The sequence below is a fragment of the Eublepharis macularius genome, chromosome 12, assembly GCF_028583425.1.
Source record: "Eublepharis macularius isolate TG4126 chromosome 12, MPM_Emac_v1.0, whole genome shotgun sequence".
NCBI classification, from domain to species: domain Eukaryota; kingdom Metazoa; phylum Chordata; class Lepidosauria; order Squamata; family Eublepharidae; genus Eublepharis; species Eublepharis macularius.
Window position 1 is genome coordinate 64,285,499 of NC_072801.1, and position 11,805 is coordinate 64,297,303.

Below are 11,805 nucleotides of genomic sequence, written 5' to 3' on the forward strand. Positions count from 1 at the left end.
ACTAGGGTTACAAAAATTAGAAGCAAAGCAAACAAGTATCAAATACATGTCAAACAATAACAAAAATGGAATCACAGAAGTAGAAAATGCCTTATTTTACCAGTGTTTTAACCAATAAAATGGTTGCTACTCCAAAGTTCCTGTTTTTATTTGACACTCTCTTTAGTAACAGACACAGTTGTATTAAAATAGAAAAGAGTCCAGTGGCACCTTTAAGACTAACCAACTTCACTGTAGCATAAGCTTTCGAGAATCACAGTTCTCTTCGTGAGATGCAATCACAAGAGAACTGTGATTCTTGAAAGCTTATGCTATAGTAAAATTGGTTAGTTTTAAAGGTGCTACTGGACTCTTTTCTATTTTGCTACTACAGACTAACACGGCTAACTCCTCTAGTTGTATTAAAAAGTCAAATGTATGTCAAGAAGTTTTATTTGGGCACGCAAAACATTTCTGCTATGCAGAATTTTAACTATAAGGGCATTTGTGATTCCAACTGTTGAATTTTTAATTTGGGGCCTCAAGAGATTCGTTGGCTTACACAGTGGTTAACTTGGAGATAAAGCTGCTCCCTGCTACATACTAAAATAAACAGCATTATCAGTTCCCTTGGATGTACTTCTGTGGATTATCAGGAATAAGAGGTTACCTTTGATTTGAAAAGTAAATTGTACTACAAATATTATCATGTTGCAGTAAATAGAGCAACGACGTTCATACTGGATCCTCTCCTTTAGTTTCTGTTGGAAGACGCCAGACAGATAAATGAGAGAATAAGATGACAGAGTGCTCCCAGTAGGATATTTACAATAAAGGATTTGGTAGTCAGTTGCAAGTTTTTCAAAGGAGAGATCAATATTGAAAATTAGTTGGGAACATCTGTCATTTCAGTACATCCAGATTTGATGTTTTGTAGCAAACGAAGCAAATTTATATATAAGATGATGGTAACTGAAGAGCTTGCCATCATCTGAAGGATTAATGGTGCAAATTTCAGAGAATGCAAGTACTTTTTCTCAATCTTGTAGTTTAGGATATGAATTCTTACTGTGTTCATAAGTCAGTCTCGGTATGAAACTGTGCACTACTGGTACTTGTCCTCTGCAAGACAAAATAGAATCAGTACTTACTATTTCAAAAATTGTGTCAGGTTGATAACATAGGCTTCCTTCACCTTTATTGGGGTTGTTAACGTATTCAGAAATATTAAACACAGATGATAGAGGTGATTTATCAAACATCATTGAGTTTATGATCAGATTCTTTAATTATGGTTTTAATGAAGAACATAATACCCTATGCTGGTGTAAATCCTAGTTGGCTCCCAGAGCACTTCCCCTCCCCCTCAGGATTCCGCTAAGAGTAGACCAAAGGAATGGTGTTATGGTGCCAGGTTTAGGAACAAAGTACACCCTGTTTATAAATTACTGGCATGAGATGAAACTTCATCTGTGTAAGTTAAGTGCTTGCTTAAGTCAGAGAAAACACTGCTTGAATCATCGTCTTTACTGGCAGCATTGTAACCCTCTTGCTGCCTTTATCTAGGGTTGGACCAAACCCAATGCCTTCCATATCTGCATCACCTCATACAAGCTGGTGCTGCAGGACCACCAGGCCTTTCGGCGCAAGAATTGGAAGTATCTGATCTTGGATGAAGCTCAAAATATCAAGAACTTTAAATCCCAGCGCTGGCAGTCTTTGCTTAACTTCAACAGGTGGGAGCAAGGGGAGTGTGTTTGTTTCCTTCGAGAAGACCAAATCGAAGACGTTTCCTCTTTGAAAATTCTCACCCTCCCACTTTTTGCATTTCAGCCAGAGGCGGCTGCTGCTGACTGGGACTCCTCTCCAGAACAGTTTAATGGAACTGTGGTCCCTCATGCACTTCCTGATGCCTCATGTCTTCCAGTCGCACCGTGAATTCAAGGAATGGTTTTCCAACCCTCTGACAGGCATGATCGAAGGTAGTCAGGAATACAATGAGAACCTAGTCAAGAGGCTGCACAAGGTAAGCATGGTGGGAATTTAGAGATTTTGCCAGAGAAAACTGAAACGTTAGAGGGGAGCCTTCTGACAGAATTTGATGCTAAGTTTTTGCCCTCCTGCTGCTGCTAACAGGTGCTGCGGCCCTTCCTTTTGCGGAGGGTGAAAGTGGACGTAGAGAAGCAAATGCCAAAGAAATACGAGCATGTCATCAAGTGCCGGCTTTCCAAGCGCCAGCGTTATCTCTATGATGATTTCATGGCCCAGGCTACGTAAGTACAAGAGGTTTCCTGGGATCTAGGTGGGGGATGTGCTGGGAGCCAGGAAGAGTAGGTTCAATTCTGGGCATAAGGAATGAAGATAAGTGTGAGCTGGGTGTTTGTTCTGTAGCTGCCTATTTTCCCACGTGTTCAACACTGGCAAATGCCCTTCATGTCTTTCCTCTTTTGGCATTAGTAGTGTTTACCATTGTAATGTCTGAGAGCACATCTGAGTCTCTGTGACTGGTTCCTCTTTCAGCACGAAGGAGACCTTGGCCACAGGGCACTTCATGAGTGTCATCAACATCCTGATGCAGCTTCGCAAAGTCTGCAACCACCCCAACCTCTTTGACCCACGGCCCATCCACTCGCCGTTTATCACGGAGGGTATCTGCTTCAACACAGCCTCTCTTGTCCTGCATGCCCTTGATAACGACCCTTTCAAGGCAGGTGCTCCTCCACTGCTCTTGTGGGGAAGTGGGATGCTCTGTTTAGGAGGAACCATGGTGAGAGCATGACATATACTTTCATGGGCGGAGGAGGGAGTCCTGAAGGTGTGGGTGACTCCTGCCACTCTCTCCAGCAGGCAGGGCTTATTGTTAAATCAGATTGGTTGGAATATCCCCCGCAGTGGGAGGAGTCCTGTCCCGATTATTGAAATTGCCTTCTTTTTGCTTCTTGCATTGTCCTTTGAGGAGTGGTTCAGGAAGGGTAGCCAAAGTGCTAAACTGGCTCTCATTATAAATCTGTGGGCTTTATTTCTTACAGCATGTGGACTTGGGAATTTTTGACTTGATCAACCTGGAGGGCCGGGTTTCCCGTTATGAGACGGACACATTCCTGCCGAAGTGGAAGGTGACAAGGAAGCTGATTGAGGAGATTGCTGAGTCCCCTGATCCTCCTCCCAGACCAAAGCCAGTCAAAATGAAAGTGAACAGGTACTGTGATACACCCCTTCTTTCAGTGGACAGCTTATGCTTAACAGTAGTTTCAGATCTCTTGCACAAAGGCTGGGTGCCCTTAAAGTTCCCAGTAATCCTAGAAAGGCAGCACCAAGCATTCTTTCATAACCCCAAACTTCTCAGCTTTGAAGGACATTGAGCTTTTTGGCTGAAATGAGGAAGAGACTGATGCCACAAAGAAATGCAGCCTCTTCCCAGCAGAATGTTATATGGCAGGATGGAGGCTAATGGTTGAGGGCTCCGTCAAAGTAGTTGTCTTCCAAGATTCTAATTGGGAATTATCCCTTTGTTAGAGTAGAGACAATGAGGTTGTCTGGCTGAGATCAGCTTAATGGGTGAACTATAAAGTACGAAGATGTTAAAGGATGGCAGCACCTCCCAGAATTCTAGTGCTGAATCATTTTATTTCCCTCTCTTATTCAGGATGCTGCAGCCTATGCCCAAGCCAGAGAACCGTACTGTGGTGCTGGTGAATAATCCTCGTCCTGCAGCCCCTCTACAGCGACCCTTGGCCCCTCTGCTTCCGGAGCCACTGACCCCTGCTCTAGCTCCCATTCATCACGCAGGTCCAGTGTTGCCAGGATCTGTGCAGTCTCCCGTCTCAGTCTCTCTCCCTGTGCCACCTTCTCCAGTGACCATGTCAATACCAGTGCCTCCTTCTGGCAGACCGCAGACCCCAACTCTAGTGCCTACTCTGAGCCAGAACAACACAGCTGCTGCTCTGCTACATGCCCAGGCCTCTGCTCCACAAGGTAAGGCTTGAGTATCACAGAACAGAGTGGAGAAGGGAGATACTTAACGTTGGTATCTCAGTGGAGCCCTGGCTCCAAAGCCGCTCTCTGCAGAGAGGTGGCAAGAGTTTCTTACTGTTTAAATGTATTTCTTTCACATGTGCATGAGATTAGAAGTAGAGATTTTTAAAACTTCATTAACAATTTTTATAAATAAAAACAGTAGCAGTTGCACATTTTTATTATTGTTAAAAAGCTGCTTATTTGTGACTTCAGAGGAAAAAATACTGATCTGGAGTGGTAGAGTGACTGCAATGCTGGATCCCCCATCCCATCTGGGTAGGAGGTAATGGCTGCTGCAAGGTAGCGTTAGTTAAGGAAGAGAGCACAAAGCAACTGTTACTTCAAACAGAACTATTTCTGTCTAGGAGAACATGCCTAAGGTCAGATGACCATGCACATCTAAATATCTCCCTGTCTTTCCACAGTTCTGCCCGTGGCGATGACTGCTGCTCAGCTGATCCCAAACGCTCCTCGTCCTCTCTTACCACCTACTCCTGTTTCCCCCACCACAATGACAATGACCACCTCTTCACTTAAGCCTGGTATAGTGCCAGCTCCTGTGGGGCAGTTGCAGGCCTCCAGCACCCTGGCTGTGCCCGGCATGGGGCAGCCGCAGGTGCCCAGCACCCTGGCCATGCCCAGTGTGGGGCAGCCGCAGGCACCCAGCACCCTGGCCATGCCCGGTGTGGGGCAGCCACAGGCGCCCAACACCCTGGTCATGCCTGGTGTGGGGCAGGTGCCCAGCACCCTGGCCATGTCCAGCCTGGGGCAGCCGCAGGCCCCCAGCACCCTGGCCATGCCCGGCGTGGGGCAGCCACAGGTGCCCAGCACCCTGGCCATGCCTGGTCTGGGGCAGCCGCAGGCACCCAGCACCCTGGGCATTCCCAGTGTAGGGCAGCCACAGGCCCCCGGGGCCCTGGCCGTGCCTGGTCTGGGGCAGCCGCAGGCCCCCGGCGCCCTGGCCATGCCTGGTCTGGGGCAGCCACAAGCCCCCAGCCCCCTGGCCTTTCCTGGTGTAGGGCAGCCGCAGGCCCCCAGCCCCCTAGCCTTGCCTGGTGTGGGGCAGCCACAGGTCCCCAGCCCCCTAGCCATGCCTGCCACGAGCCAGCAGTCCACCAGCACCATGGGTTCAAGCACTGTTGGGATGATGAAGCCTATGAACATCCATTCTGCTGTACCCACCTTGCCTGGCTACAACTTTGCAACTGCTGGAGCTCTGCAGCAAAGACTTCTCCTGTCCCCGGATATGCAGGCACGGTTGCCTTGTGAGTATGAAGAGGCCAGTAGAAAAGTGTGAGCAGATGTGTGTTGTTTCCAGAGCTAACAGTCTCTTCTTTCACTGCAGCAGGTGAAGTAGTAAGCATTGGGCAACTTGCATCGCTCGCCAACCGGCCCCTTCAAAGTGCTCCAGGCAGCAAACCCCTCACCTTCCAAATCCAAGGCAACAAGCTGACCTTGACGGGTACTCAGGTGCGCCAGGTCACTATGCCTCAGCCAGCCAGACAGCTGCCAAGTAGGTAAACCCCAGCCCCCATTATCCCAGTGACCTCCCCCTTTCTTGACTTCCATGAGCCTAACTGCATGATCAGCAACCTTGTATCTGCTGCTGGACTGTGTATTATTTGATACACTGGGGATTAAATGTTTAAATGCTTCCCTGCCTGATTCTTTAAAAAAAACTTCCTGAACATATAAAACTATGTAAGTGTTCCCAAGAAGGTTTTAGCACAGCCTTCTCCCTGATGTGCTAACTTTAAACGTACAGGAGGTTTTGGGGGGGGGGGGTTTAAATACGAGGGAGCATGCAATCTGACGGGGATTGGACATCATGTGGGGTTGGTGATTATGTGTCTTGTCTCTAATCCACCCTTTGATTTCTCTTTTACTCTAACATTGCAGTTTGGGTGGGATGTACTCCAGAGACAGCCACATTTCTGTGGTTAGCAAATAAAACTTTATAAGTAGTGCAGTAGCATTCCAGGGTAGCTGCATTTCAGCACTCGTGAATCCCCCCCACACACACACACACATGCAAAAAGAAGCAGAAGAGGTTTGTTTTCACCGGTCAGCGTCCGCCAAGCTGCTTAGCATTTTTCCTTTCTGTTCCATTCACAATCTCAGAATGCTTTAAAGCAACAGAACTGAAATATCTTAGCTGTAAGTCCACAAACAGGATGATAATCATGTGAGATGAAAGTGCAGGGGAGGTTCTAATGACAGAACCATGATGAATATGAAGGAGATGGAATATATGGGGTGGGGAACAGTCTTTAAATTTCAGAACAGTCCCTCTTAGCTCCTGATGCCTCTCTCTTGTGAGTCATCTGGTGACCCGAGGGATATAGGAAACTCCAGAGCCTCACCTAGCATAGAGGACCACCGATGCCTTGGTGGGATCTCAGCAGGAGGGCTTACATGGGCGATTGGGGCATTGCCACCTTCCAGAGTCAGAACTGGCAATTGAGTTGGCAATTCCCTCTCTTTCCCTTCCTCCTCCCTCCCCTTTTTTTCTAGGGAATGTAGTTCACCTGGTGTCTGCTGGGGGGCAGCATCACATCATCAGCCAGCCAGCACAGGTGGCTTTGATCCAGGCCATGGCCCAGCAGGCAGGGCAGGCCCCTGTTGGGGTGCAGGCTGTGCCAGGCCACCAGCCTCCCACCATTCTGCCTGTCCCCGCTACCAGCACAGCCGCTTCAGCAGTTGCCTCCACGGCAACCATCAGTGTCCCCATTGCTGCCACCCAAGGTTGGTGATTACCACAGCCAGAAAATTGGGATTCCTGCATTTTTAAAAAATCTTTGGCTGTAGAAGGGAAATGTGATCCAGTGGGTTGAGGGCCTAGGCTCCAGGGCTCATGGGTCAGTAAATGGACTACATGTGCTTCACACCCACTCCATCTCCCTGCATTTATTCCATCGTCTACTGCTTGCCCTCCCTCCCTTTCCTTCCTTCACTCCTGTGTATAAATCTTTTGCCATGTTCTTGCTGACACTTTCAAATCATTTCACAAACATTTCCTGAGTTACAACAACCATGACTTGACCTGTACTTCCCGCTTTCAGGTAACCCTTTTCAAAGACCCTTCTTTACCTCATACTAGCATAGAATAAATGTCCAGTAGCAATAATAAGAAATTAGAGTGTTCCGTAAAATGGCCAAGCTCAGTTCTGCCTTTGTTTCTCTAGTGCCCTCTTCGGCAGTGAACAGCTCTGGGGTGGTGAAGATAGTAGTGCGACAAGCCCCTCGAGATGGACTGGTGTCCCCCTCTCCTGGCCCACAGCAACCACCTCTGCGCCCTGCTACACCAACAACTGCCACTGCTTTGCCTGGCCTTCCGGCAGCTCTGATGGCCCAACGAACCCCACTCCCCATGAATCCTATGCCACCAGTCAGGCTACCCACTCAGCCACAGATGCCGCTGCGCTCACCCACACCAGCTCCCCTGCAAGCTCTTGTGAAGCCCACGCTCCGAATGGTACAGGCTCCAAACCCCAGCATGGAGCAACAGCTGGGTGAGCATGTCTCCTAACCTGTGTGTGGGGCCCTGTGCATCTGAGATGGTTTTAATATTGGGAAATTATTTCCAGTTCCTCATAGGGTTGACAGCCAGCATCAGACTTATGTGCCAGCTCCGTGCGTGCCTTGAGTGTTGCTTGAGATTCCCAGGAACTGGGAAATTCCCAGGCTTCCAGTTTGTGGGAGTCCAGAAAAACCAGGTGCTCAGTGACTTCTGCCCTCTCCCCTTGCATTAACTCATCTGTTTTCCTTCCAGTATCAGCTTCCCTGCCTCCCTCAATGGCTTCGTTCACTGTCACCCCAGCTGCCAGTATAGCTGTCAGCACCTCCCCCACCCTGGCTCCCCAGACTGCGTCAAGCCCAGTGCCCAAGGAGGAACCAGAGATGCTAATGCTCCGCTCCACAACACCTACTCCACCTCCCCCTTCGCTCCTTGCTCCACGGCCAAGGCGACAGCCCCCTCCCCCACCCCGGTCACCCTTCTATCTGGTGAGTTGCTCAGCCGGGGACTTGGGCAAATGCTGTGGAGTAGTGTGATCTGTGAGGGTGGTTGCAAGCTCCATGGCTTGGGCTATACTGCAGCTTGACTGGTTTTAATCCTTCTGGCCTGAAGGAATCACTTGAAGAGAAGCGGAAGAAGCAGAAGGAGGAGCGCCTGGACCGGCTCTTCCGCCTCAACGAGCAGCACTGCAACCTTGTGCCTATGTATGGCACAGAGGTGCTACGCTTTTGTACCCTCTTCCCCCCTGCCCCTGCCTTGTGGAGGAATGAGGAGGAGGAAAGTGAGGAGCAAGTGGTGGCTTGTCAGGACATCGAAGCGAAGGGCTGGAGAGGAGCTAGCTATGCACACTGCTATGCAGCTCAAGTACAAAGGGATCCCCAGAGCCTCGAGGCCTACTGGCAGCGGTCAGAGGTCTTGGCCCAGGCGATCCTGACACCCCAGCAACGCATCGAACAACTGACAGACATTATAGAGAGGTAACATTTCCTCTGTGAACTTGGAAACTGGTGGTGGGATGGGGCTTAAAGGGGGTGTTGCCAGTGCCCTTGGTTTTCCTGAGTTGTTGCTGGGCGTTCTGGTTTCCATTTGCTCTATGGAAGCCAGACAAAACCATTGCCTCCCTGGTCTCCTGAGGTGGTCTGCAATCTTCCTTCCTTGTCTTTGTAGGTTCATTTTCGTTATGCCTCCTGTGGAGGCTCCTGCCATCACCATGCACACCTCTCACCCGCCCCCATCGCTCCTGCTCCAGCAGGCTGTCTTCAAGGAGACACTACGCCAAGAGCTCTCACCGCATGCCAGTTGCCTGCATCGCATTGTCTGCAACATGAGGACTCAGTTCCCAGACCTCCGCCTCATCCAGTATGACTGTGGTATGTGTTTCTGGGCAGGATCTGTGTGGCACAGACTGTGCTTGTGCTGTCAGGAAAAGGAAAATAGTGCCCAGACCACCTTCACCACCAAGGCCTTTGTCCCAATTTTTTTCTGGTCATCCTTTGACCTGCAGGGAAGCTGCAGACGATGGACATTCTGCTGCGGCAGCTTAAGGCTGGAGCCCATCGTGTCCTCATCTTCACCCAGATGACCCGCATGTTGGATGTGCTGGAGCAGTTCCTCAATTACCACGGACACATCTACCTGCGGTTGGATGGTAGCACTCGTGTAGAGCAGCGGCAGGTAAGGGATGGCAGCTTTCTCTCACCTGTGAAATTCCAAGGGCTGTTGAGAGTCATAGGCTTGGACCTTTACATAACAGACGAAGAGTCTGTTATAACATGTTTTTTGTCTGTTATAACAGACAAAAAATCCTCAGGAACCAGCTCTCTGGGAGAGTTCTGTAACAGTTTGCATCAAGATCCAAACTACGAGTCCAGGAAGAAAAACAGCTTTTGAAATACAATATTTCCCATTTGTGTACCTATTCTAGAGGATGTTTTAAGGATTTCTGTCATTAGTGAAGAACAGTCTGATGACAGGGCATGATGGACAAGTGAAGAACTAATGTAAAGATCGGGGGGGGGGCGGGTTGTTAATGATAGGGAGCAGGAGCCTGGCAAGTCCATCCCGTAATTCTGATGATAGAAATTTGTTTCCTGGGTTACAGGATGAAATTAATTAGAGTTCCTATTCTGGATAGCTTACTGTTGACGTGACTTGTAAAGTGTGTTCCTCTTCTAAAGCTAGGGAGTAAAGCCACGGATCCCCACCGTGGGCTTTCTTCCACGCCTTGACTCTGGGCTTTCATCCAACCTTGGCAGGCACTGATGGAACGTTTCAACGCGGACAAGCGCATCTTCTGTTTCATCCTGTCAACACGCAGCGGGGGCGTGGGGGTGAATCTGACAGGTGCTGATACTGTGGTGTTCTATGATAGCGACTGGAACCCCACTATGGATGCCCAGGCCCAAGACCGCTGCCACCGTATCGGGCAGACACGGGATGTTCACATCTACAGGTGAGCTGGGCTCCTTTGTGCCACTGGCAGAGAGAGGTGTGCAGCCACAACAGAGAATGCAAGACTCGCTCCCTAGAGGAGGTTATATGTTTGGGTTGAGAGCTATTCCATAACATGGAAGTTATGTTCACAAGCAGTTGTTTGTAAGCCAACTCTCTTATTGCCTCTTCAGATTGATTAGTGAAAGGACAGTGGAGGAAAATATCCTGAAGAAGGCTAATCAGAAGAGGATGCTGGGAGATATGGCCATTGAGGGCGGTAACTTCACCACAGCCTATTTCAAACAGGTAACCGTGGTAATGTGTGACTGTTGCTGAGCCTGAGTGCTAAACTGTGTTTTGCACAGCCTGATGGATTGTTGGTTTTGTGCTGCCAGTGCTTTGAAGCTGAGGTTCCTGAAGAACCCTCTTTATCGTGGTAATGCTACACTTAGGACATCCTGAAGAAGGATTACAGAGAAATAGCAGCATTGGTTTGTTGCAGGAAAGAAGACAGGAGAATCCTGTCTACTTTCTATAAAGATAAATTAATTTGCTGCATAGAGGGATTTCATAGGCAAGATATCATTCATCAGATGCATATTTTAGGAGTCAGCAGCTCACCGGCTAGGATCCACTTGTAACCTGCTCATCTTTGCACTTTTCAGCAAACCATCCGCGATCTGTTTGATATGCCGCTGGATGAACCAGGCAAGAAAGAAGGAGAAGCCCCAGTTCTAGTACAGGAGGAAGAAGAGGACCCCATGGCCACCAAGCAGGCACAAATTCTGGAGCAGGTAAGCGCCCATCCCTCAGATACCATATTGAAGATGGGACGAGTGTTCTCCTCTGTCATGAGCCCTTACTTAGCTTTCCTGCAATACGTCTGGCTCACAGGCACTGTGCAGAGCGGAGGACCCTGAGGATATCCGTGCAGCCTCCCAAGCCAAGGCAGAACAAGTGGCTGAGCTGGCAGAGTTCAATGAGAACATCCCCTTGGACACAGAAGACAGACCCAGCAGGGAAGAGGAGGAGGAGATGTCTAAGGCGGAGCAGGAAATTGCTTCACTGGTAGAACAGGTACACAATCTTGTTTGCCCTCTGCAAAGTGACAGTGCTATTGTGTCTTATATCTAAATGAAGTGCTCTGTTCCTCTGTCATGCAAATTCATATTGGACCGTAAAGCCTGTCCATATTAAGTTGGGTCAGATAGGTCAGACCAGTCTTGTAGTTAGCAGTGGTTCTCCAAGAAAGGAATGAGGTCTCAAGCAAGAGGTTTTTCCTAGTCTGCCACTAGAGATCTTGTCGATTGAATGTTCTGATTTGTTTATCGTATATCCCTGTGCATAGCTAAATCACAAAAGTTCTGACTGTTAGACATTTTGCCTGTTACGCCCAGCTGACCTCCACTTCAGAGATCTCACCTGAACTTCACTTTCTCTCTCCAGCTCACTCCTATTGAACGCTATGCCATGAACTTCCTGGAGGCGTCTCTGGAAGACATCAGTCGAGAAGAATTGAAGCAGGCAGAGGTAAATGCGTGTCTTGTTAGGCAAGCGCAGGTGCAGGGACTTTGATTTGTGGCCGGCTGTATCATCTTCCAGTTAAAAGTTGATCAGCTCCTCCATCTGATGCAACTTCTTAAACAGCCGCATAACAACCATCTTGCAGGCTGTTGTGAGTCCCATTTCTCTGGACTCAACAACCTTTCATGGAGATGACACCCAGGGTTCCAAACTGTATTCTGATGTAGAGCAGGAGCTCCTGTTGGTTGGCAGGGAAGGAGTAGTGATGGTATGTATTCGGTTCTGTAGAAGAGGCGAGCAGCTTAAATCTCAGAACCTTGCTCTTTAAGGTGTCC

At 48.8% G+C, this 11,805-nt stretch overlaps 1 protein-coding gene across 5 annotated transcripts in view; it reads left to right on the top strand.

Annotated features, from left to right (window-relative positions):
* Positions 1-11,805, top strand: part of SRCAP (Snf2 related CREBBP activator protein) — a 32,657-nt gene that overhangs the window by 15,864 nt on the left and 4,988 nt on the right. For 4 of the 5 annotated variants that reach the window (XM_054993195.1, XM_054993192.1, XM_054993193.1 and 1 more), the window contains 19 exons: positions 1,546-1,715; positions 1,813-2,005; positions 2,116-2,252; positions 2,500-2,686; positions 3,009-3,178; positions 3,626-3,954; positions 4,422-5,261; positions 5,342-5,509; positions 6,511-6,741; positions 7,182-7,508; positions 7,769-8,001; positions 8,126-8,490; positions 8,681-8,883; positions 9,018-9,187; positions 9,769-9,965; positions 10,138-10,252; positions 10,612-10,740; positions 10,841-11,023; positions 11,393-11,476. In XM_054993195.1, the coding sequence (XP_054849170.1) occupies positions 1,546-1,715; positions 1,813-2,005; positions 2,116-2,252; positions 2,500-2,686; positions 3,009-3,178; positions 3,626-3,954; positions 4,422-5,261; positions 5,342-5,509; positions 6,511-6,741; positions 7,182-7,508; positions 7,769-8,001; positions 8,126-8,490; positions 8,681-8,883; positions 9,018-9,187; positions 9,769-9,965; positions 10,138-10,252; positions 10,612-10,740; positions 10,841-11,023; positions 11,393-11,476 (4,431 nt within the window). The remainder of the gene's footprint in view (positions 1-1,545; positions 1,716-1,812; positions 2,006-2,115; positions 2,253-2,499; positions 2,687-3,008; positions 3,179-3,625; positions 3,955-4,421; positions 5,262-5,341; positions 5,510-6,510; positions 6,742-7,181; positions 7,509-7,768; positions 8,002-8,125; positions 8,491-8,680; positions 8,884-9,017; positions 9,188-9,768; positions 9,966-10,137; positions 10,253-10,611; positions 10,741-10,840; positions 11,024-11,392; positions 11,477-11,805) is intronic. The other variant, XM_054993194.1, reaches the window with a different exon arrangement.